The sequence below is a fragment of the Mesoplodon bidens genome, assembly GCF_964165515.1.
Source record: "Mesoplodon bidens genome assembly, chromosome: 1".
Classification (NCBI taxonomy): Eukaryota; Metazoa; Chordata; class Mammalia; order Artiodactyla; family Ziphiidae; genus Mesoplodon; species Mesoplodon bidens.
The window spans coordinates 87,162,255-87,188,236 of NC_138176.1; the positions used below are offsets into that span (position 1 = coordinate 87,162,255).

The following is a 25,982-nucleotide window of genomic DNA, read 5'->3' on the forward strand; positions in this document are numbered from 1 at the left end:
CCTGAGGAGCCAATTATAAAGTATCTACAGATTTTCAACTTTGCAGAGGGTTGGTGCCCCATCCGGTGCTGTTCAAGGGTCAACTGTATTTGGCAAGAATCCATGCATCTACTACACCTTCCTTCCTTTATACATAATTCTTTAACCCATTATTCAGTCTGGGATATTTTGTGGGGTTTTTGGTAGAAAGAGAAGTAAGCACTATTATAGACTAAATAGGTATATATTTTGCATGTGTGCGTGAACACAGGTGAATTTTTTTTGCTTGAAACTTTTTCTCATACATTTATCTACTCCTAAAGTGATAACTTTTAAGTGTTTAAAGTTTCTAAAAGAATGAAGAGCCAGTCCCCTCAAGGAATAAGTTGTTAAAATGGACCACTGTCCTCCTCTAGATAAGAGCTTAATAAAATATAAATATAGTAATTTCATATATGGCATCAGAAAATCTACTTTGTCACTGATGCTATTGTATTCAAATGGCCACTGTTTCTGACAACAATTACAACCACCAGCCAGATAGGCCTCCTAACCAGGTCATGTGCTAGTACAACATCTGCTCTATCTCCAGTCCTCTGCCTATTACTAGTTTCATTTCATCCAAACTTGCTCTTCTTCCATTCCTGACTCTGGTACTTAAAAATTTTTTTAATCTGTTTATTATATTTAATAACTCTTTATCTTAGAATAGTTCTAGAGTTACCAAAAAACTGCTAAGATAGTACAGTGTTCTCATATATCCTGCACGCAGTTTCCCCTTTAATTAATATCTTATATTGGGTTGGTACATGGCACAATTAATGAACCAATATTGATTTTTTTTTTTTCCCGGTACGCGGGCCTCTCACCGTTGTGGCCTCTCCCGTGGCGGAGCACATGCTCCGGACGCGCAGGCCCAGTGGCCATGGCTCACAAGCCCATCCGCTCCGCGGCATGTGGGATCTTCACGGACCGGGGCACGAACCTGTGTCCCCTGCATCGGCAGGCGGACTCTCAACCACTCTGCCACCAGGGAAGCCCCTCGATATATTATTAAACAGTGTCAATTGTTTATTCAGATCTCCTTAGTATTTACCTACTAACTTTTATCTGTTCCAGGATTCCACCAGGATACTACAGCACCTTTAGTTGCCTTGTCTCCCCAGGGTCCTCTTGACTGTGATAGTTTCTCAATCTTTCTTGACAAATGTGAGGAGTGTTGGTCAGCTATTTTATAGGATACCTATCCACTGCAATCTATCTGATATTTATTCTCATGACTGGAGTTACAGATTTTGAGGAGCAAGACCATAGATATAAAATGTCATTTTCATCACATAAAGTTCCTAGAAGAAAACAGAAAAAAAGCTCCTTGACATGGGTCTTCGCAATGATTTTTTTGGACACAACACCTAAAGCACAAGCCACAACATCAAAAATAAACAAGTGGGACTACATCAAACTAAAAGTCGCCTGCATAAGAGAACAATCAACAAAATGAAAAGACAACCTGCAGAATGGGAAAAAATATTTGCAAACCATATATCTGAAAAGGGGTTAATAACCAAAATATATAGAGAACTCACATAACTCAACAGCACAAAATAATAATCATCATCATCCAGTTAAAATTGGGCAAAGGACCTGAATAGACATTTTTCCAAAGAAGATATACAAAAGGCCAACAAGTACATGGAAATGTGCTCAACATCACTAATCATTAAGGAAATGCAAATCAAAACCACAATAAGATATCACTTCATGCCTGTTAGAATGGCTATCATCAAAAAGACAAGAGAGAACGAATGCTGGCAAGGATGTGGAGAAAAGGGAACACTTGTGCAGTGTTGGTGGGAATGTAAATTGGTATAGCCACTATGGAAAACTCCCAGTATGGAAGTTCCTCAAAAAATTAAAAATAGAGCTACTATATGATCCAGCAATTCTACTTCTGGGAATATCTTTAAAGGAAACAAAAGCACTAACTCAAAAAGATATCTGCACAACCATGTACATAGCAACATTGTTTACCATAGCCAAGACATGGAAACAACCTAAGTTTCCATCAATGGATTGGTGGCTATAGAAATTGTGGTATACATGATATTATTCAGCAACAAAAAAGAAGGAAATCCTGCCATTTGCAACAGCATGGATGGACTTTGAGTGCATAATGCTAAGTGAAATAAGTCAGACAAGGAAAGACCAATACTGTATGATCTCACTTATATGTGGAATCTTAAAAAAAATAAGAAAACTCATAGAAGAAAAACAGATTTGTGGTTACCAGAGCAGAGGTAGAGGTGGGGAAGGAAAAATTGGATGAAGGTGGTCAATAGGTACAAACTTTTAGTTAAAGGAAAATGACTACTAGGGATGTAATGTACAACATCATGGCCACAGATAACCCTGCTGTATGGTGTATATGAAAGCTGTTAAGAAAGTAAATCCTAAGAATTCTCATCACAAGGAAGAAAACATTTTTTTTCTTTTTCTCTTTTTTTTGTATCTATATGAGATAGTGGATGTTAACTAAACTTATCGTGGTAGTCATTTCACAATATACATAAGTCAAATCATTATGCTATACACCTTAAACTTATACAGTGCTGTATATCAATTATATCTCAATAAAACTTGGGGAAAAATAATACAGTCTCTCTGTTGTACTACCTGTCTGTCTCTTACCAAACACTTTGTAAACACGCTCATCCTCCTGGGGTGAACTTAGTCCCAGATCTTATGTCAGAGTCCGTGTACTGCACAGCTGCACACTGCAGCCCGCCTCCAGCATTGGAGGTCTGGATCCAGGTTCTGGGTCCTTGAGTCAGCTCATTTCTGCATCATTTACTGGATCTTGTCTGGTAAAATTCTAAGATGTAATACTGTTCACTACTGTCTTTATAGTCTTAACTTACTGCCTCAAAAACATTATGTTCTATTATGTTCATCAGATATTTATCCCCAACTGTAGCTGTTTCTTCCCATCTTGAACAAGATTTACATCATACACTTAGTTCAGTCAGTACAGCCCTCTATTCAGTTTCTGTGCTTCCTTTTCTTTCTTTCTTATATGACTTATATGCTGAAATCTGGTAGCTGGTCTAAATATTGCAAACCCTATATAACCTGTGACCAAACAAACTCTAACAACTAAGGAGTAACCAGACTCAAAACCAAGGTCAGAGATTCAGTTAACTGATGTTATGTAAGAACAGATTATATAGTTGTCTGGGAGAAATCCTTCCACATTGTCTCACTTCCCAAGTTATGTATCAGCCTTGTGTATAGATGATTATTCTGTCATTTTTTCTTACACCACTTGATAAATAGCTTTCAATCTTCAGTACATAGTGAGTGATGACATCTTGACATAAAATCATCAATCAGATTTTTTCTGTATTCTGACAAATATATTCCATCACTTTAAAAGCCTATTTTATTATCAAGGAAATAAAAATGAGAGGCGAATGTATGTAGAGAATATGTCTTTCAGCATTCTTAATGAAATATTGGAAACAATTTAATTGTCCTATATAGTTAAATTATGATATAGTCATATGATGGAATTACCATGCAGTTGTTGAAGAAAATATATAGTCAAAGTATATGTATTGACTGCAAGGAAGTTGAAAGAAAAATAGTTATGAAACATTTTGGTAACACTATGATTCCCATTTGGTAAAAAAATGCTTCTGCACTCATAAAAAATTCAAGAAAGACATTCTCTTTGAACACAACACAAAATATTAATTGCAGTTACCACTGAGATTACTAATGACTTTTATGTCTTCTGTCATATCCATATTTTCTAATATCTCTACTATGAACGTGTTTAATCATGTAACAATATTTTTAACTCTTCTCTGAACTGGTGAACCATCAAATGATAGTGTTTTCATGTCATCTGTGGACTGTAATTGTTTGTATTTTTAATTCTAGTCCCATCCTTCATTATAATTTAGTTGCATTGACTTCAAAACTAAGGACTCACATATTTAGGGAAAAAAGAGACAGGTTAAATATATACCATATTTTGTAAAACTATTCACATGGGAAAATATGGTAAATGGCTATTTCAGAAGGAGAGTGTTGTACACTAAAATGTTAAGAGTGGTTTGTTCTGGTTGTTATTATTTTGAATGACTTTTTTCTTTGCTTCCCTTTCTTTTCTTATTTTTCAAAATATGCTACCCTTAAAAGGTTTTTAAAAGCAGAAGACAAATGAAATGTTATTGGTATTATAATGTGCCATTATTCGATGGAATTCTAAAAATGCTAGCATAAACAGAGTAGCCTGGGACAAGGAGCTTCCCAGCCTGCCCTTTTCCTGCAGGGTTCTCAGTTACACGCCATTAACTGACTCACAGTAAAAGACTTGATAGTAAAGGCAACTCAATTGTAAACCACTGGTGGCTGCGGGGACCACATCTTAGACAATTGGGGACCACTGAGTGCTCTGCATAGAGTAAGGGCACAGTATTTTTGTTGAAAGAAATAATAAAGACCTCAATAGCCTTACTCAGAAGTTTCAGGAGATTGACATTCACCTGGACCCACCCTTATCAAAAATCACTTATGTGGGCTTCCCTGGTGGCGCGGTGGTTGAGAGTCCGCCTGCCGATGCCGGGGACGCGGGTTCGTGCCCCGGTCCGGGAGGATCCCACGTGCCGCGGAGCGGCTGGGCCCGTGAGCCATGGCCGCTGGGCCTGCGTGTCTGGAGCCTGTGCTCCGCAACGGGAGAGGCCGCGGCAGCGAGAGGCCTGCATACCGCAAAAAAAAAAAAAAAAAAAAAAATCACTTATGTATTCATTCTTTCCCCCCTAGTCTTCGACCCACCTCAATTAACTAGAACAGGTATCCAGTCCCCTGTAAGTTGTCCAGCTCCTACCCCTACCTCCACTCTGCCAATGTCTCCTGCATATCCAGAGCTTCTCTATTCCGCCCAAGACTGACTATCAGAGAAGGCTCAGCCCTCTATCTCCAATAGATGATTGGGGCCTGTCTCACTCACAGGGACTCCTCAAGCTTTTCCAAACGATAAACCTCTTCTCAAGTTCCAGAATGTAACCTCAACCACCTACAGATATAAATAATTACATAAGTACCGTGATGTCCTGTTCTGCTTCCTACCACACATATTTTTAGGATCAGGCTATTATAAAAAACATATGCATCTTCTAGAGAGACTAATAACATGACACCCCTATAAAACTACATTTCACAAATATTTATTCAGCACATTTTAGTGGTAGCAGGATTAATGCCAGCAAGGAATAACTTTTGTGAAGCTGCCATTTGTTTTCTTAATTTCTTCTTGAGGCAACTGCCTATGTCAATAGGAATAAGACTTAGCAGTATTCTGAAAATAATACCCCTTTTTTTTTTTTTTATAAAGTGATGAACATTTTGGCATCCTCTCTAAGAAGTCAGACTTCAGGACCTCCATGAAAAAGGTACAGCTGGCATAAAGAAATAAGATCCTGAAATAAAATGGCAAGACAGGAAAGAAACCAGATAAGAGGGTTGCAGAGAAAGTAAATATTCAATAACACTTTTAATTAACTTCGGGAGAAGAAAAGATCAGAATTCACATTATAGAAACTTGAGGGCTTCTCTGGTGGCGCAGTGGTTGGGAGTCCCCCTGCCGGTGCAGGGGACACGGGTTCGTGCCCCGGTCCGGGAGGATCCCACGTGCTGCGGAGCGGCTGGGCCCGTGAGCCATGGCCGCTGGGCCTTCGCGTCTGGAGCCTGTGCTCCGCAACGGGAGAGGCCACGGCAGTGAGAGGCCCGCTTACCACCAAAAAACAAAAAAAAACAAAAAAAACTTGAGACCATGAGGGAAAGGACAAATTTGAGACACGGTCTCAAAGCACAGAGAAAAATGATAAAGAAATGAAAACCAAGGAAAGTAGAGAAGAGAGATCTAACCTAAGAATTATATTTTTCTCTCAGGAAGCAACTAAAACAATTGGAAAAAATCAAACCTATAATTAAGCAATCCTCTAAATTTTAAAAAGAGTCTTGGGGTCTCAGATTAAAACAGTTCACCTCATTCCAGGGAAAGCCAGCTAAAAGAAATTCATCATTAGATGCAGCCTGGTAAATTTTTAAAATTAAAACAAGAAAGAAAAAAAAATCTTATAAACTTCCAGTCTGATGGAGGTAAAGGGAGAAGGAAAAGTAACACAGATTGGTCTCATTTTTAAAAATTTCTTCTACAGTGCTAAATGAAAAAAAGAAACCTCTACAGCTTTTGAACAAGAACAAATTTTGTAACCAACCAAGTTGCTTTTCATTCAGAAGACAACAAAATGACATTCACAGTTATGCACAGATATTAAAAATACTTCACAAACATCCTTGCTCAAAAAAACTCATAGAATATATACTGGCCAAGAATAAGTCAAAATAATAAACACTAATATCAGGAAATCATATATAGTAAGATTGATAAGTCCTTTCTGGCATTAAATTCCAAATTCAGGAATTTAGTTGGATTATCTGTACTCAGGAGGGTTCTGCCCTCTAGGGGTAAAGTGTGATGAGTCTCTCTCTGAGTTCCTCTTCATTCATTTATTAAACAAATAATCTGTAAGCACCTCCTTTGTGCCAGACACTGTGCTGGGCTCTAAGAATATAGCAGTAAATCAGATAGTTGTAATCACTTCCTTAAAAAAACCTGCAGTCTGGTGTTTCACTTCTGTTCCATTCTCAGTAGAAAAGATCATTCTTGGGTCACATGCTTCATACTACATTAAGCAAGAATCTCTTCTCATATCTGCTGTCCACTTAAAATAAAAATAGGTGTTATCATGTTCCAGCAATGTTAGGATAGTTATTTTATACTTGGGACACTGTGCCAGAAGAATTATTCTACGAAAGATCTTTGGTTTCCCCTCCACAGAAGCAGAACTGCACAGAGCAAAGTAACAGTCATTTTCATTGCCAGGAAATGCAAATAATGATTTCTCCCTCTTTAAAGATCACATTTAATGAACAGATTCATTTGAACTTTTTAACTGGAAAAAAATGCAGATATTGTTTGTCACAAAACACATTTTCATATTGCCTTACATCCAAGAGTCAGGTTGGTTTTTGTGTTGACTATACCTTAAAATTAACTCTTATAGCAAGTAAGTACATGAAAATGTTCATGGAGTTTATAGAGGGCCTTAACTGACCTTGGTTTCATTACCCTCTCCTTTAGCAACCTTTCCCCTATCAAACAGAACTTAGTCCCAAGGCCTGGAATAGGTTAATTCAGTGTTCTTTTTCTCTCCCAAGGTTACATTGCAGGTGGTACAGATCTAAACAAATGAAAAACAAATACCAGAATAGTACACAACAGAGCATTCCAATACTTACACAAAATTAATAATGCAGAAAGATAAAGGTTATTTTCAAAAATCTAACACAATTTCACAAATCCCTCTTCTTTTTAGAATAATTAGACTGCCCAAATATTTTTTGTGCCAAAAATTCAGGTCTATAAATTATGTCTAACATACCCAATGTGAAATATTCTGCTGCCATTAAATAATATTTAATTAAATATTGAGATTGATATTAAATATTAGACTTACACAGAACCTGAAACAATATGAAACTTCAGGAAACTGATTAGCCTGATTGTGAGGAGAACTGTAATAATCAGGTTTTGATCAGAGAAGCAGAACCACTGAGGAATATATGTAATCGGTATTTATTTGGGGGATTTATCCCTACACAATTGTGGGATCTGATTAAATAGTCTATGTGAGTCTGTGTTTCTGTGCCTGGTGCCTGAAGTCCACAGAGCCGACAGTTAGGAAAGGAAGATGGAAACAAAATGGAAGAAGCAAGGACAAACCAGAACCTGCTGTCAGAGTCCAGGATTTTAACCTACTAAGTTAGCCTTAACTTAGCTTTAAGCTCCATAAATTAAAAAAAAATTATGTTATTGCAGTATAGTTGATTTACAACGTTGTGTTAAATTCTGCTCTACAGCAAAGTGATTCAGTTATACATACATATACATACATATACATATATATATATATATATATATATATATACATTCTTTTTCATGTTCTTTTCCATTATGTTTTATCATAGGATATTGAATATAGTTCCCTGTACCCTACAGTAGGACCTTGTTTATCCATTGTTGTTTATCCTTTTTGTTTATCCATGTAATTGTTTGTGTCTGCTCATCCCAAACTCTCATTCCTTCACCCCATCACCTCCCTCTTGGCAATCACAAGTCTGTTCTCTGTCTGTGAGTCTGTTTCTGTTTCATAGATAAGCTCATTTGTGTCATATTTTAGATTCCACATATGGTATTTGTCTTTCTCTTTCTGACTTACTAACTTACTAGGGATGATAATCTCTAGGTCCATCCATGGCAAAAATGCTTTTCAAAAGCCTCCTGCAAAGCAGCTGTGATTGGATTCATTCAAAGTTAGCTCCTTAGGAGCTAACTTTAAGCTCCTAAATTAGTCTTTTACTATTCAAGGATTCTGGCAGAAGACATGAGATAAAGTACGCTGTTACTCACAGTACAATGAGCAGCATGACCATGAGGTTTGTCTGGGTTCCCCTTGTCCCCCAAGTCCCATGGGGGCAATGCAGAGGGTCCCAGATGAATGCTGCACATACAGTGAATTTGCATCCCAGCAGAGACACTCTGAGTTTGGAAAATTCACCAAAATAAGTAAGTGTAGTAAGCAGTAAGCAAACATGTTCTTTGTCCCACACGGAGATATTATCTCATCCTCAAGGCAGGCTTGCTATAAACACAGCCCTGAGAAATGTCCAAGCAGGAGGAGACTTGCTCTCTTGGCTCTCCCAACAAGAACATCAGTGGACACTCCTAACCCATGGTGGATTGCCTCCCTCGCTCCTGGGAGGCTGAGCTTGAACCCATATGGATGGGCTGGAACCTGCCTCTGTCTCTCACCACCTCCAAGTCTCCAACTTTGATGATGGGTGTGTCCTGCAAGAGACCCAGTGCCCTTCACCTTAAAGCTAAACACACACCTAAGCCCAGGAGTTGGGGGTAGGGGGCGCCTGAAGGAGGATGAGGCAGGAGCTGCAGTTGATACAAGCCCAGCTGCTGTCCCATGCCAACCAGACGAGCCAGTGGATAAACGACAGCACTCATAATCTGTAACAGCGCCTCACTAAGCTTCAGAGAATCAAAAGCAAGCTGACTGCTGTTCCACTTCTGCCTTCTGCATCCTGTGCAAAATATCTCTCATGACCTATGCTAACCCAGAACCATACCGGAAAGGGAATTCTGGAAAACACAATTTCAGCTTAGCTAAATTAACCTAATACAATCCACCACAGGCCATGGACATACGGCCTGCCCGTTACTTTCCTTCCAAAGCTATTAAACCTCATTGTCCATCTTTGGGCAACAAGACTCCTATCACTCTCGTTTCATGAAGGATTGGCTGAGAACAAAAGGGACAATGGAAACCACTAGTCATATTACTGCAGGGGTTCCCAAGACCACCCCCAGGTTCAATGTTTCTCTAGGAGAATTCACAGGTCTCAGCATATAATCATACTCACAGCTAAGATTTATTACAGTGAAAATATACAAAGCAAAATCAGCACAGGAAAAGCTGTATGCAGAGAAGTCTGGAAAAAACCAGGCACAGGCTTCCAAGAGCCCACTGCCAGTGAAGTCCCACAGGATGCACTTAATTATCCCAGCAGTATGTTGTAACAACACATGTGAAAAGTTGTGAGCCAGGAAAGCTCATCAGAGACTCACTGCCCGAAGTTTTCCTTGGGGGCTGGTCACGTAGGCATTCTCTGCCTAGCACATACCCGAATTCCAGACTCCCAGAAGGAAAGCAGGGGTTCAGCACAAGCCAAATCCAGTGAGCTGCTCTTATCAGTTGTAGCCATGATGAGAACCTTCTCAAAACCCAAGTTCCCAGATGCCAGGCAAAGGCCAACCATGCAAGCTGATAAGAGCAAAGTAGGAGAGCAGAGGCTGTGATTAGGAGGCTATGAACAGCGATCTAACTGGAGTGGATGATCTATGTAAGGAGAACATGGGATCCAGGACTGGAAAGATGGTTGGGGGCCAAATAGGAAGAGCTTTGAGCTACAGAACACGATTCAGGCTTTATAGAGTTGGCCACGGGAAGCTACTGAAGGCTTCTGGGCAAGTGGAGACATGATGAAAATGAGACCTAAAAAGTAAACTGGCAAAGATTATAGCAGCGTTCCTTAACTTTTGTTTTATTATTGTCCCCTAACACACACACAAGCAGCTTTCACAGGCATTTTTTTCCCCTAATCACCACTCCCTGTGATTCTTTTTTTTTTTTTTTTGATTTATTTTTGGCTGTGTTGGGTCTTCGCTGCTGTGCACGGGCTTTCTCTAGTTGTGGTGAGCGGGGGTTACTCTTTGTTGCGGTGGGTGGGTTTCTCACTTCGGTGGCTTCTCTTGTTGCGGAGCACGGGCTCTAGGCGCACAGGCTTCAGTAGTTGTGGCACGTGGGCTCTGTAGTTGTGGCACGTGGGCTCTAGAGCTCAGGCTCAGTAGTTGTGGCACACGGGCTTAGTTGCTCTGCGGCATGTGAGATCTTCCCTGGCCAGGGCTCAAACCCATGTCCCTTGCATTGGCAGACAGATTCTTAACCACTGTGCCACCAGGGAAGCCCTCATGAATTTTTAATACCACAGATATACTGCTTATCTGTTTATGTACTGTATGTATATATCTATGCTTTACACACAAAAAGAGTAAAATTTTTTCAGCCCCCAAGAACCAACTTTCACCCTCTTAGGGGTGATATTTCCCCCACTGAGAATATATAGACTGTAAGATGTGTAGGACTGGAGGGTAATATATCAACAGAGGGGAGTACAAAGTATTTTTGTATTCCTTGTAGCAACCTAAGCAAGCAAGGAAAGGGAGGAGCCGGTGCCTAATGAGAGAAAACGTGTTAGATCCGAGCGCTATCTGGCGGCAGACTGAGCTAAGAGCAGGAAGGGCAACCAGGAGGACAAGGAAGGGTTCAAAGAGGTGGCCACTTCAGGGGAGATGGGGCAGCAGCTTGCGGCTGGATTTCCAGAAGGCAAGAGGCCCAACGAGGCAGACGGAACATAGTACCAGGGCATCCGAAATGGTGACTGGAGCCTGCCAGCCATGATCACTCTGGAGATGTGCTACACCATGGCCAACTCACAAGAGTGCCAACAGGAGAGAGAAGAGGCTGACACAAGACAAGGTTGCTAGAAAGAGGAATGAAGCAGAAGTGAAGTCCTGGGAGCCCGGGGCAGAAGGGACAGAAGAACTGGTGTCTTCAGACAAATCTGTGACCCAGAGATCAGCGGTAGGAATCCCGCCCACAGCCCAACAGGGCAACTGGTGACCATCCTCCGTGAGGGAGGTAGGGAGGTAGTTTAGATACCGTCTTCTTTATGTCAACCTGACTGGTGCATTAGGAACGGGGTCAAGGCTTCTGGAAAGGAGACACACTGGTGGTGCAAAGGGAAGTAGGAGAGCAAGGGCACGGGAAATTGGCAGGACTGGCAGAAGAGGCTCTAACCAGCACGGGCACTTACAAAGTCATTTCAGGACATGCAGCTCTAGGTGGAAGTCTGAGTAGTTATGAACCTTGGACTCTAAGAATGAGAATCAAGGCATTAACAATCTCACAAAAGAAAGAATGGTGGGGGGGAGCCATCAGCGCAAGAGAAATGTCATCAAATTTCTGGGAAATGAAAGAAGGGAAGGACAAGAGTTGTCTGATGAAGCCTTAACCAAAAATACACAGAAAAGAGGCTGCACACAATGAGAAAGACAGACTGCCCCATGGCACCCCAGAAAAGATTGTGACTCACAAATATCAAGTAGCATGGAGGTGAGAAAGGCATGCAGGACCTAAAACAGAAGAATTAATTGAAAATCTGTATATGAAACATGGCACATACACACACAGTACCCTGGAGCTCAGAACCCCTCTCACCAACTGCTTACCCCTACCCACAGCCACAAAACAAGAAAGGAAGGAAAGGACGGAGGGAGGGAGGAAGGAAACAGAGAGGAGAGGAGAGGAGAGAGGAGGAGAGGAGGGGAGAGGAGGGGGGAAGGGAAGGGAGGCAGGGAGGGGAGGGGAGGGAAGATCTTTTAAAAAGATCTTTTAAAAAGTCGGATAGTGAGTACAGCCACCCTCAGAGCCAAGCCACGCACATGCTGATATTTGGAGGTGCCCAGTATGCAGCAGGTCTAGAGAGAAATCAGTCCAATCAAAGGATGGGGGCTCCAGGAAAGAAATCCCAGGAGGAAAAATGTGGGGAAGGTGCCGTAGAGTTCCCACAATGCTTGGATATTATAGACACTTAAGAAACAATAGGGGGCTTCCCTGGTGGTGCAGTGGTTGAGAGTCCGCCTGCCGATGCAGGGGACACGGGTTCGTGCCCCGGTCCGGGAAGATCCCACATGCCGCGGAGCGGCTGGGCCCGTCAGCCATGGCCGCTGAGCCTGCGCGTCCGGAGCCTGTGCTCCGCAACGGGAGAGGCCACAACAGTGAGAGGCCCGCATACCGCAAAAAAAAAAAAAAAAAAAAAAGAAAAGAAAAGAAACAATGAAGGCAGATATCATGAGGTTGGAAGATAAAAGTATACCAGGAGATGTCAGTTTATTTATCTCTTGTAAAAATAAAATACAGTGTGTGTGTGTGGAAAAAAAAAAAGTATACCAGGAGGGAAATAAAATCATAGAACACAGCTAGGTTAGAGATTAGTCAATAATCTGAACTTTTCCATTTCAAATTGTAGAATCAATATACTGACAAAAGACTTAGCTGGGATCATAGACCAGAGTGTTTATAGGATTAATCCTGACCATTTACAAAGCAAAATTACAGTTGACAAGAGTTGTAAGATGAAAAGGGGAGAGGAGAGGTGAAGTGTCTCTAATACCCTTACTTTCCAAATGAGGGTTCTAGAGATTCTTTGACAGTTGTGGGAACAAAAAATGAAAATGTAAGTATATTGTTTAAAGGTACACAGGTAACCTGAGAGGATCAAAGAAGAGCAACATAAGAACACTGAGAGGAGGGAGAAGAGAAGATGAAAGGAAAGTGGGGTAGATGAGCTTGATCACCACCTACTATAGCACAGAACCAACAGAAAACCTTGAACTGAATAAATGAGGAAAGAGTCGTATATATACATAGTAGTATTACAAGTATTACATACAAATATATATATTTGATGGATGAAACTTCCTGGAAAAATTTAAATGGAAAATGATAAAAATGTTTAAGGCTTTAAGGCTATTGAAGGCTTTTGACACCCACCCCAATGGGGAATGGAATAGGCTGGGAAGTGAAAGGATAAGGACTTCTTCTTTTCCTTATACTTCCACATTTTTTGACTTTTTTACCTGGTGCATTTATTGCTTTGATAAAAAATAAAGAAATGTTTCTTTAATAAAAAGAAGTCATTTGTGTAGTAATAAGTTAGTTCTAGAAATAGGGGAGTAGCAGGAATGGAAAGGAGGGGGCAGATGTGATAGATATATGAAGGAAGAATTATTTGGACTTGGTTGATAATTAGTTTAACATGAAAGACACAGAAAGGAAGGATATAAAAATAGCCCCAAAGTTTTGAGACTGAATAATTAGAAGAATTTTAGAGCTACTACCAAAAACAGGGAATTTGGGAGGGCAAACTTGTCTATGGGATGTGTGATGAATATAGATTTAGACATTTGTGTATGAAAAGACAACGGTTTAAAAAAGTGAATTTAAATTTTTAAAATATTCCTTCATTTCAAGTATCAAAACCCAGAAGACAAATTCATTCTGCAGAAGGGGATTTTTTTTTCTTTATGTACACCTCTGGCTGTGTCTTTAAATGCTGTCAGGTTGAAAAATGAAGAGAAATATACATCATCCATAGAAAATATCCAAAGACTTTACAGGGGAAGGCGACGTGCTCCATGCTCCACTGCAGGGCTGGGAGCAGGAGAGAAGGTGGGACTTAACTACCAAACATCTAAGGGGGGAAAGACAAACCAGTGCTTCAGAAAACACTGAACATCCTAAACCAGGGAAAATAAGATGATTCTAAGCCACAAAGTGACAGATGAGTAACCAAGTAGGGAATTAAATTTTAAATTCACTTTTCGTCTGAGTGTTGGGGTGAGGAAGATTGTGTAGGAATACCCTCTGCTGCTGAAAAATCAACAAGTTCAGTTAAGTAGAAGTGCAGTTTTATGTGATGCAAGTAAATTTGTGCCAACAGCACCACCCACTGTCACAAGATAGACTGCCACAGACTTGGTGGGAGATTCTTCAAAGCGCATGTGTACATACACACGTTCAAGGCGGGAAAAACATCCTCAGAGGTTTTTGATCATTAAGTATACATTCAAAATCCAGTAATAAAATGTTTTGCCCCATTTATGTCAGCTAAATTAACTAAGGGTATATATTATTTGGAAGTTTCACTTATACCTAGGATGTAGAGCATCATTCTTACCCTAATAAAGGGAAAATGCTGTGTATACCACAAAAACATTTTTTGGAAACCATCTGTGGTTGGCAGAAAAATGCCCCCACTCCCACTCAAAAAAACAAAAATCCATGTCTTAATCCCGGGAATCTGTGAGTACATGACTTCATATGGCAAAAAGGTATTTGCAGATGTGACTTTGAAATGGAAAGAGCATCTGGACTACCCAGGCAAGACCAGTGTAAACAACAAAGGTCCTTAAAAAAGGGAAGAAGTTGGAGACAGAGAAGATGTGAGGTCAGAAAGCAGAAATTGCAGTGAATTAATTGTTGGCTTTGAAGATGCAGGAAGGGCCCAAGAGCTAAGGAATCCAGGCATCCTCTAGAAGCTGGAATAGACAAGGAGATGGATTCTCCTCTAGAGCCTCCAGAATGGAGCACAGTCCTGCCAATGCCTTTATTTTAGCCCAGTGAGAATGCTTTTGAATTTCCAACTTCTAGAACTGTTAGATAATAATTTGTGTTATTTTAAGCCACTGAGTTTGTGATAAATATGTGATGTCTATATATTAAAAATCAGATAGTGGCACTTCCCTGGTGGTCCAGTGGTTAAGACTCCATGATTCCAATGCAGGGAGCACAGGTTCAATCTCCCTGGTTGGGGAACTAAGATCCCGCATGCCACACGGCATGGTTAAAAAATAAAAAAATAAAAATCAGATAGATAGATACTTGAATTTGTAGTTTAAAAGTTTCCCCCCCAAAAAAAAAAAAAAAAAAAAAAAGCTCATGACAGGCTTCACTGGAAAATGTACCAAACATAAAAGGAAATTTTTCATACCAGGTCTACACAAACTTGCACAAGATAGAATAGAAATACTTCCCAACTTATTTTATGACTCTGATACCAAAACTAGACAAAAAAATATTTCAATAAAAGAAAACTGCAGACCAGTATCTCTCATGAACATAGAAACAAAAATTCTCAAAAATATCTTAGTAAAACAAATCCAGCAACATAGAAAAGTGATAAAGCATTACGACAAAGTGCAGTTCATCCTGGGAATGCAAGATTGTTCAAGATTTGAAAATCAGTTGAGGTAATTCACCTTATCAATAGAAAAAGAAGAAAAACCAAGAGTCTGGTTCAAGATGGCAACATAGGAGGATCCTGAATTTACCCTAAGAGACACACCAAATCTACAGCTACATAGGGAACAATTTCCTCTGTAGGGTTAAAAAAAAAAAAAAAACACCTAGCTGAGTGACTCCTACACATCAAACAAATGAGGAAAAAACCCACAGCGAAGCAGGTGGGAGAGGCTGACACACAATCTCACCATAAACCCCTCCCCAGAGCGACACCCCACAATGGGGACAGAACTCAAAACCCCAAGCTTCTCCCTGAGGAGCTAAGGGTTTGAACCATACACCAGGCACCCCGATTTTTAACACCTACCCCTGACAAACCCTCAAAATATCTGGCTTTTGAAAACCAATAGGGCTGATACCCATGAGACCTACAAGACTACAGCAAACTGAGAAACAGTTCTTAAAAGGCTGGCACAGATCACCCACCCAGGGCCCAGCACAGAGGCAGCCAACTGAAAAGTGCCCACACTTTCTGTGAAAGAGACTTGTGTGAATATCTTAAGGTGTCAGCCTGAGGGGCAGGCATCTAACTGAACACACCTCTAAAGGCCTGAAATATTCTCCAAAGATAGAGGCCAGCAGGCACCGTATCTCACTCTCCCTGTGCCTCGCTCCAGCCCACTGGTATCTCCAGAAAAGAGCTTACGCACTCATCTGGTGCTCCAGGTGTTGCGGCTGCTGCCCAGATGTGTCCAAATCTAAATCGCCTGCTCTGGCGGCCAGCGCAGCTCACACGCACAGGTCCCGTGGAACTGTAACAAATGGAGAAAGAGCTCCTAACTGGCTACCCCCAGCGCACAGCAGAGATGCAAAAGACTGAGGCATCCAGCCTCTCTGTGAAAGAGGCCTATTATATCTTCCTGGCTGAATCCTGAGGGGCAGGTTTCTAACTGAACACACAGCTTAGGGCTAACTGTAATTCTCTCCAGAGACCCTGGAGGGCAGGCACCATCTTCGTGTTCTCCCTCTGCAACGGTCCAGGTTACCGGTATCTCCCATAGGGGTGCTTGGGCACATATCTGGTGCCCCAGTTTTTAGTCTGGTGCCCTGGTTTTTGTGGATGCCGCCCAGGGGACACTCCTTGATCCCTTGGCTCTGGTGGTCAGCGCTGCTTGCCTTCCTGAGGCTGTAACAAATGTGGGGATAGTTCTTGGCAGACTGCCACTCTCAGGGCACTTCACAGATAGCAGACAAGAACACACTCCCAGTCTTTCTGTGTAAGAGGCCTATTTGCTTATCTTGGAGCTTTGATAAGAGGGCAGGCTTCTGATTTGGCACAATTATAGGGACCTGTAGAGGTGCTCTCTGGGAAAGGATGCCCGTGGGTGACATCTTTGCACACTCACTCTGCCTCGCTCCAGACTGCCAGTCTCTCCCAGGAAGGAGCTTGTGCGCTTGTATGATGCAACAATTTTTGCAGCTACTGATCAGGAGACATATCGTGGTTACCTGGCTCTGGTGGCCAGCAGGGCTTGCACTCATATGTCCCACAGGACTCTTACAAACAAATAATCCTTGACTGGTTACCCCTACTCAGGGCACAGCACAGAGACAGCAGACTGAAAGGAAGAAGTAAAACTGTCATTTTTTGCAGATGACATGATACTAAAGAGAAAACCCTAAAGACTCCACTAAAAAACTGCTAGAATAAATGAATTCAGTAAAGTTACAGGATCAAAAAAATAATATACATAAACCTGCTACATTTCTATACACCTATAACAAACTATCAGGAACAGAAATTAAGAAAACAATTCCATTTACTATTGCATCAAGAAGAATAAAATATTTAGGAATAAATTTAACCAAGGAGGTGAAAAACCTCAACACTGAAAACTACAAGACATTGATGAAAGAAATTCAAGAAGACACAATAAATGGAAAGATATTCCATGTTCATAGATTGGAATAATTAATATTGTTAAAATGTCCATATTACCCAAAGCAATCCACAGATTCAATGCAATCCCTATCAAAATTTCAATGGTATTTTTCACAGAAATAGAACAAACAATCCTAAAATTTGTATGTAACCACAAAAGACGCCGAATGGCCAAAGCAATCTGGAGAAAGAAAAACAAAGTTGGAGGCTGGAGGCAACATGCTTTCTGATTTCAAACTATATTACACAGTTACAGTAACCAAAACAGTCTGGTATTGGCATAAAAACAGACACACAAATCAGCACAACAGAATCGAGACCAGAAATAAACCTAGGGATATATGGTCAATTAATGTTTAATAAAGGAACCAAGAATATACAATGGGGAAAGAACAATCTCTCCAATAAATAGTGCTGGGAAATTTACAGCCACATGTAAAAAAATGAAACTGGACCACTAAACTACACCATACACAAAAATTAACTCAGAACGGATTAAAGATTTCAATGTAAGACCTGAAACCACAAAACTCCTAGAAGAAAACATAGGTGGTCAGCTCCTTGACATCAGTCTTGGTGATGATTTTTTGGACACCAAAAGCAACAGCAGCAAATATAAACATGTGGGATTACATCAATCTAAAAGCTTCTGCACAGCAAAGGAAACCATCAACAAAATTAAAAGGCAACTTACAGAATGGGAGAAAATCTTTGCAAATCATATGTCTGATAAGGGGTTAATATCCGAAATATATAAAGAATTCAAATAATAATAACAACAAAAAATAATCCAATGAAAAAATGGGCAGATGATCTGAATAGACATTTTTCTATAAAAGACATATGGATGGCCAAAACAGGTACGTGATAAGGTGCTCAACAGCACTAATCAGGAAAATGTAAATCAAAACCACAATGAGATATCATCTTGCCCGTTAGAATGGCTATTATGAAAAAGACAAGAAATAACAAACGTTGACAAGAATGTGGAGAAAAGGGAACCCTTGTGTACTGTTGGTGGGAATGTAAATTTGTACAGCCCCCATGGAAAATAGCATGGAGGGTCCTCAGAAAATTAAACTACCATATGATCCAGCAGTCCCACTTCTAGGTACTTATCCAAAGAAAATGAGAACGCTAACTCAGAAAGATATATGCACCCCCATGTTCATTATTTACAGCAGTCAAGACATAGAGGCAACCTAAGTATCCATCAATGAATGAATAGACAAAGAAAAAGTGATAGCTACACACACAGGCACACAGAGCAGAATATTATTCATCCATAAAAATGAACCTCTTGCCATTTGGGACAACGTGGATGGATCTTGAGGGAATTATGCTCAGTGAAATAAGTCAGAGAGAGACAAATACTGCACGATCTCATTTATATGTACAATCTAAAAAGCAAACAAACAAACACTAATAGAAAAAGAGGTCAGATTTGTGGCTCTCAGAAGCAGGGGTGGGGAGTGGGGAATTGGAAGAAAGTGGACAAAAGGTACATACTTCCAGTTACGAGATAAGTAAGTCCTGGGGATGTAATGTTCAACATAACTATACTTAACACTGCTGTCTGGCCTTTTGGAACTTGTTAGGAGAGAACCCTAAGAGCTCTCATCACCAGGAGAAACATTTTCTTCTTTTTTTTAATCTATATGAGATGATAGATATTAGCTAAACTTACTGTGATAATCATTTTTCAACATACATAAGTCATGCCGTTATGCTGTACGCCTTAAACCTATCAGTGTTGTATGTCAATTATATCTCAGTATGTGGGGCTGGGGGCAGTAGAGGCAGTTGATTCTCAACTTGGCTCTGCATTAGAATTGCCTACAGAGCTTTTGAAAAAAAAACAGCATGTCATATATACACACACATAATTTTCAAAGCTCTCACGGTTATTCTGATGACCAGTCCAGCTTGTGAAAAGAACAATATCACTAATTAAGAGTTTTCAGTAGGAGAGTAGTCCATTTATTAAAATGTCTTATTAATAGCAATCACTTGCTTTTAAAAACACATTTATAAGGGAGTAAGTGAAAAAAGGAAATTGACACCAATTCAAGAAGCAGTTTGAAAGCAGAAAACTGAAAGGTAAATATTAGAAGAAAGAAGCCGCTTCTCTCTTTTTGCCTCTATATTGCCTGCTTTTTTATCTCAAAGAAGGTAGTAGATGAAAACAGGAAAAACAAGTTGATAACAGGAAAGTGAAAAGTAACACTCTGAAATTTTAGGTTAAGTTTTAAAATCAGCTTTTCTACTAAGCAACTAACATAAGCATTGCTTTAATTGATGGCCACATAAATTAAATGCCACCAATAAATCAGAGACCCCCTTCAGCTCTTCCCTCATTCCACACTGCACAGACAATTCATTTTGCATGTTGTATTTCAAGCTTTTCACCCAAAAGCCAACTATAAATTCAGTTGTCAACTGACAACACTGTCAACTGACTAGCTTGAAAAAACATATCATTGTTAAGTAGGTAAATTAAATAAGTTTTCTTTAGACATACACCCACACGTAATTCAGGAGGAAGGAAATGTTTATTATTCATTAATCCTTTGAATGCAACCACCATAATTTTTCGGTTTAATTTAGTAGCAAACTTGATTAATAACATTTCCAGGAGTTCACAATTTCAAGGCTAAGGTTCCGATTAAGGTAATGCGGTTATCAATTTAATATAAATGAAGTTTTTAAAAAAGGCTGAAAGCAGTCTGACCTCTTAAAGGAAAATATAAATGATCCAGACTTTAGTCTTAGTAACATAAGTACACTTCAGGACTACGACAAGTCAAAGAGAAGGATTTTAATGAAGATCAGAGAGGAGCACCACTATTTTCTTCTACAACATATATGTTTTGGTCATAGCATGCTAGCATGAATAAGGCAACGTGCCACGCTCTGGCGTGCAGGAAGTGCAGTGAGATGCACTGCAGGAAGGCAGTGGTGACGGTGGCAGGCACGGTGCAGGGTCTCTCCCCAGGCGCACATCAGTCATCTTCTCCACAGAGCAGCAGGAGGGCTTTCTTATAGTCCCCAGATGTGTCCCCCTGAAACCCAAATGTACTCCGTTAACCCCCATGACTCACAGAAGCCACAGAAAATAAAAACTAAGACATATCTGGAAACAGGTTTTATTCACGTGACGTTTCTCCCAAGTGGGTAATCTCTCTGTGAGTGCCTTTCACAACAGGAATGTTTTACAGAGAATTTCCGACTGATGCAACTGATGTTTAACTTTCTAATTTTACCCCTTAAAAGCACAGTTCTACCTAAGACAGTGAAGTATGTTCTTCCTTCTAGTAACACAGAGAACAGGGAAGCTTTTACAACCATGTTCAAGTCAAGGTTTCTAAACAAACTCTAAGTCTCTCATCACAGCAGTCCCTAACCTTTTTGGCACCACGGACCGTTTTCATGGAAGACAATTTTTCCAAGGACCGGGGGGCAGGGGATGGTTTCGGGATGATTCAAGGGCATTACACTTATTGTGCACTTTATTTCTAGTATTATTACATCAGCTCCAACTCAGATCACCAGGCATTACATCCCGGGAGTTGGGGACCCCTGTCTTATCACATAGCATATGGCTAGCTATGGGAGGCAATGCTGGGACTGCCTGGCTGTTATGGCTTCGCCTCAAAGACAGAAGGGTAAGGTACATTTTGCCTTGGCTTGTGTCATGCACAGGTGTGTGGGATAAGTTAACGTTTCAAGCTATGAGTCACTGGGAGAACTCTCTAGTACCCTTCAGCCCAGCACACCACACACACACAAAGTTCAACGCTTTCTCAACTGAGATGCTGCTTTGCACACAGCCCACATTCCCCTTTATCAAAGAGAAAGACCAAGACAGAGAGACAAAAAAAAGACAGAAAGACAGACAGAGACAGGAAGGAAGGAGGGAAGGATGGAAAGGACGGAGGGAGGGAGGGAGGGAGGAGAAGAAAGAATGAGGAAGTCAAAAGGCCTTAAGCCAAATTTAATTATAGGCCACAGTGTCCCTGGCTTTTAAAAGGATGAAAATGACAGTAATACTTAAGCTCTTTACTTACTCCTGATATGATCTGGTTGGTTCTTTCCTGAACTATGAACCAATACCAGAGATAAGGTGATAACAGACAATAAAGAAAGAAAACACTGATATGAAAGAAAGGAGAAACTAATAAAGACAGCTGGAACTGATAAAAGGCAGAAAGAACCAACATACTGTTACCGTGGACAAGACTGGGTTTAGTGAGTCATCTGTCACCACTAATAAATAATGCTTCTAAGCTCCCCAGGAGCCTCGGCCTTCACCGAGAGCCAATCTTTCACTCAGGAGCCATCACCCGTACTTCAGGGGACATTACGCCAAACTTCGTAACTCACAGCTCTAATCACATCCCTAAAACTCTATACTTAACACAGGAATTAGGTTCTCCCACCCATGTCTTGCAAGCTATGCACTGGTCTGCTGTGGATTTCTAAACATTTAAAGAAAGGTTCTACTACCTTAATCATGGAATAAAGAGAGGTGGCAAAATTCTTCCTAAACTCCTTCCTAATGTTAAACAGGTCGATCTCACTTCTGGAAACCACAACTCTGATAAGGGTATGATCATCTGTCCCAGCTCCCTTTAAAAAAGAACAAAAGAGAGGCACAGTGTTTAAAATGTCAATTATAGCATCAAACTCCCCTGAGTTGGGGTGAGTCAATAAAGTAAAACAATTTAGTAGAATTGAACTACCTGTTTTAAGGAGGAAAAAAAACCTCAAAGTCTATCACCTAAGACATACTAGAGAGATAAATTAATTAGATAGAAGATTCAAGGCATGCACTTACCTTCATAGCATAGTAGAGGGTTTCTGCAAGGTAGGCAGGTATACTGCGAATGGATTTCACTACGAAAATAAGTAATATAATGGTCACACGCTATGCTGATGTGAAAAGGATACAGTAATTAAAATCAAAGCTGCCTTACGCTTATAGCTCTACTTAATAAATACAGTATGAAAGTAACACAGGCTCAAGAGCTACTTATTTGCAAGCTGCTCTGATGTCCTGACTACAGAGAATCTCCATAGATACTGGCTTGAGTTTTCCTTAGAGTTCTGAGTTCTACACAGAAAGGCACGTAGGACAGGGGCTGCAAGTTTTTCAGTGCCCCTTTCTTCTATGAGCACCTTTATGCTGTAACAGTTTTGGCAGCCTGGGCTGTTGAGCCACAACCTTCTTCATCCCTAGTAAATTATACAAACGTCCTGGGAGTTTTCATTCCAATATATTCAAACAAATAATGTAGGATTATTACCCCATCTAATCTGACAAACCTTAGACTATCTGTCTGTAATCTTAATATAGGTATTCCCTCCGTGTTCTATTGATATAACATCCATGATTCACACAGAGCAGCATGAGACTCACCCATTTTGGTAGAAACATCCAGATAAACTGGTAACAGAAAAGAGTATCTTCCCTGAATACGTACATACCTACTGTATGTTAGGGCTCCTCAGAACTCAGTCTGCTTAGCTTCAGAAACTATCATAAAAATTCCTTAATATACAAAATAACAAATCCTTGATTGGGGGCGGTGTGTTCTTTTCCAATGCTTAAGAAAACAGCCACCAGTAACTAAAACTGTCATAACTTTTATGTGTATTCTATTATGAAGGGGTCATCTAAAGGATTTCTATTAAAATTCATTAACTGTGGACTCAAATGAAAGGTTACTGTTAGTGCTGGTTCATGCACACATTTAGCTTATTCTCCAGAAGACAGAGAGCACAAAAACTTCAACTCAACACCAAATACTCAGAACAAACAGCAGACAGAGGTTCACTCCAAACCCATATGAAAACTGGGACCACAGGGAACTCACAAACTAGATTCTCCCTGGAATTTGGTGAGTACATAATACGACAATAAACTGCACAAACTCGTTTCTCCGATGTTTCCAGGTTATTCTGAATATTTAGCTAAAATAAAATTCTAAACTATTTACTCAGAAAAATAACCACTATCACACATCTTCCATTATATCAAAGACACTTATTCTAAATCAGATTCCAATTTCTCAGTCTGCTTCAAAACTGTGAGGATGGTATTCTAAAGAAAAATAAAATTCCACAGATATCAGAAGTAACATTTACAAGCCTCTGAGATTACAGTGTCCACATTTCAGGTTCACAATGAAACAGTAATACTTTTAATGCAGTTTCAAAATGATTTTTAAACAATTCTCTTAACGTTTCCATAAGATTAAATGAAAGAACCAGATATTTCACGTATTTCCAACATCAAGACAGATTTTGAATTGGAAATTTAGGAGTTTGCTTCACCCAAATATCATGATAAGCTCTTTTTTTAATAAAGAAATAGGTGGTTATTTTCAGATACAGCTTCAACTGAATAAAATACTTTAACTCTTAATACCATGAATATCATATACATTATAAAATTACCTACCGACAGCAAGGAGCAGTTGTTCCAAATTACCAGAAGTCTCTCGGTCAATGGTTTCTTCAATTTGAAATCCTGATATAGTCATGTATTTGTCAAACACTAGAAAACAGGAAAACAATTTATGAATCACGTAAGAATCACTCTTTCCAGAAAGATACTTCCTCTAACCAGGTACTGTCCTACCAAACACAAATCTCCCCTTTCTCCTTGCTGACAGACCTTGATTTTGTTCAGAGCCTCAACGTGCCAAGCCCGAAACAATGGATTATAAGTGTTCTTTGTTCACTAATTTCCCAGCCCCTCCTTACTGGTTATAACCAATGAGATCTAAAGGGAAATCTGTGGGACAGGATTCTGAAATATCTTTCTCTTTCCCAATTAAAAGTAACAGACAGATATGGTGAGTTTACCCCTTTCTTTTCTTCTTGCTGTGAAAATGGTTGGTATGTTTGGAGCAACAGCAGTCATCGTGTGATAATGAGGTACCGAAGATGAGAAAGAGAACCAAAGCACTAAGGACAGCAGAGAAGAAAAACAGAAAGAGCCTACATCCTGCCAAATCCGCCAAGGAATCTTACCTACAGAAAGCCCAATATTAAAGCCACTATTAGTAGGGTTTTCTGTCACTTGCCAGTGAACTTATTCCCACTTGATACCACAAGTACTGATGAATACCCAGAAGTGAGCTCTTAGGTGCCACTATCTAAGAGGAAATACTTGTAGTGAGCTACAGCTCAGTGATTTGTCACTATGAGTAACAATCTAGAGGCCTATCTCCCTCATCACCCTGATAGCAAAGAGTGGACTAAGGATCTCTAAGTTTTGTAAAAGCTACAAGAGAAGCAGAGAATACGAGATTTCTCAAGGTCACCAAAAGGAAGAAATTTAAAAACTGATCCATTCAGTAAGATCCTGTTATGCAGAAGGTATTTTGGCATACTGACTCTTGTATTTTCAAAATTAATCAAAGTACCTGTATCATACACATTTTTATCACTCACCCCTTCTCAAATGAGACACACTTCGTGTTCCAAAGATAGTAATAAACTTTTCTTCATCTGTTCCCCATTTAAGTTCTCCAGCCTGAAACAAAGTCTGTGAAAATTTCAACCTCAATTAATAAATTGTTCTCCCATCTCATTTCCAGGTTCTTAATCACACTTGTGTTTTATTCCCTGAATATTAATTTGTCTGATTCATCATCTTATATTTTTCAATTCTGATGTTTCCTACTCTGAAACTCAGCTCACTAAGTTTGGGGCTACTTGGGAGCTGGCCACTAAACTGTGTCAAAGCAATAGAGCAGAGCAACGGTGCCAGGTTAAATGTTCCCAAAATGTCTACCATGACTTCCAGTCATTCAGGAGCAAGGATATGGTTGGTGGAAGGTTCTGATTACCTCACTGCTGATACGTCCATTTACAGACAGGGAAAGTTTAACTAGGAGCTAAGGGGTCTGCGTTTTCTGTTTTGCTTGCTCTGTAGCTGTTTAGTAATACATGATAAAACTCCATATTCTCTCTTTACAACTGAAATTTAACCAATGCTAGCTACAAAAGTTTTCCCATTTGTAAGAGATCACAATGAATTTTTAAAACATTGTGAGTATATAGCACAGTGCCTGGCATACAGCAGGCACTTAACATATACTTGTTGAATAGTTTGAGTGTCTACATTTACCTTTTTACATGGAAAAGAATATATGCTTTCCAATGTCCATATCATTGCTGAAAAAATTATATATAAACATCATCATTAAATCTGAGTCCACTTATTAGGTTGTAGATTATTTATTAAAACCCAAAGAATCAATCTTTAAAATGTCTGTACTACCCTTTTAATCATTTCAAGGTAAGTATGCTTATTAAAGCAAGCCAAACGCAATTTGCTGAGACTACTACTCCGAGCTGCCTTTATGGCCACAAGTGGCAAAACAAATGATATGAGGTGATCAAAGCACGTGTTTGGATGTAGAAATTTTGATCACAGTATGTTTAAGAATATAGACTACGCTACTACAGATCTATTTTGTATTACA

The 25,982-nt window shown here is 39.9% G+C and overlaps 1 protein-coding gene across 1 annotated transcript in view; it reads right to left on the reverse strand.

The window, feature by feature from the left end:
* Positions 1-20,017: 20,017 nt before the first annotated feature.
* Positions 20,018-25,982, reverse strand: part of ANXA5 (annexin A5) — a 31,345-nt gene continuing 25,380 nt past the window's right edge. The window contains exons 9-13 of the mRNA XM_081232275.1: positions 24,946-25,039; positions 23,948-24,043; positions 22,322-22,380; positions 21,991-22,113; positions 20,018-20,546 (exon numbers count right to left, since the gene is read on the reverse strand). Coding sequence (XP_081088401.1) covers positions 20,487-20,546; positions 21,991-22,113; positions 22,322-22,380; positions 23,948-24,043; positions 24,946-25,039 — 432 coding nt within the window. The 3' untranslated portion in view covers positions 20,018-20,486. The remainder of the gene's footprint in view (positions 20,547-21,990; positions 22,114-22,321; positions 22,381-23,947; positions 24,044-24,945; positions 25,040-25,982) is intronic.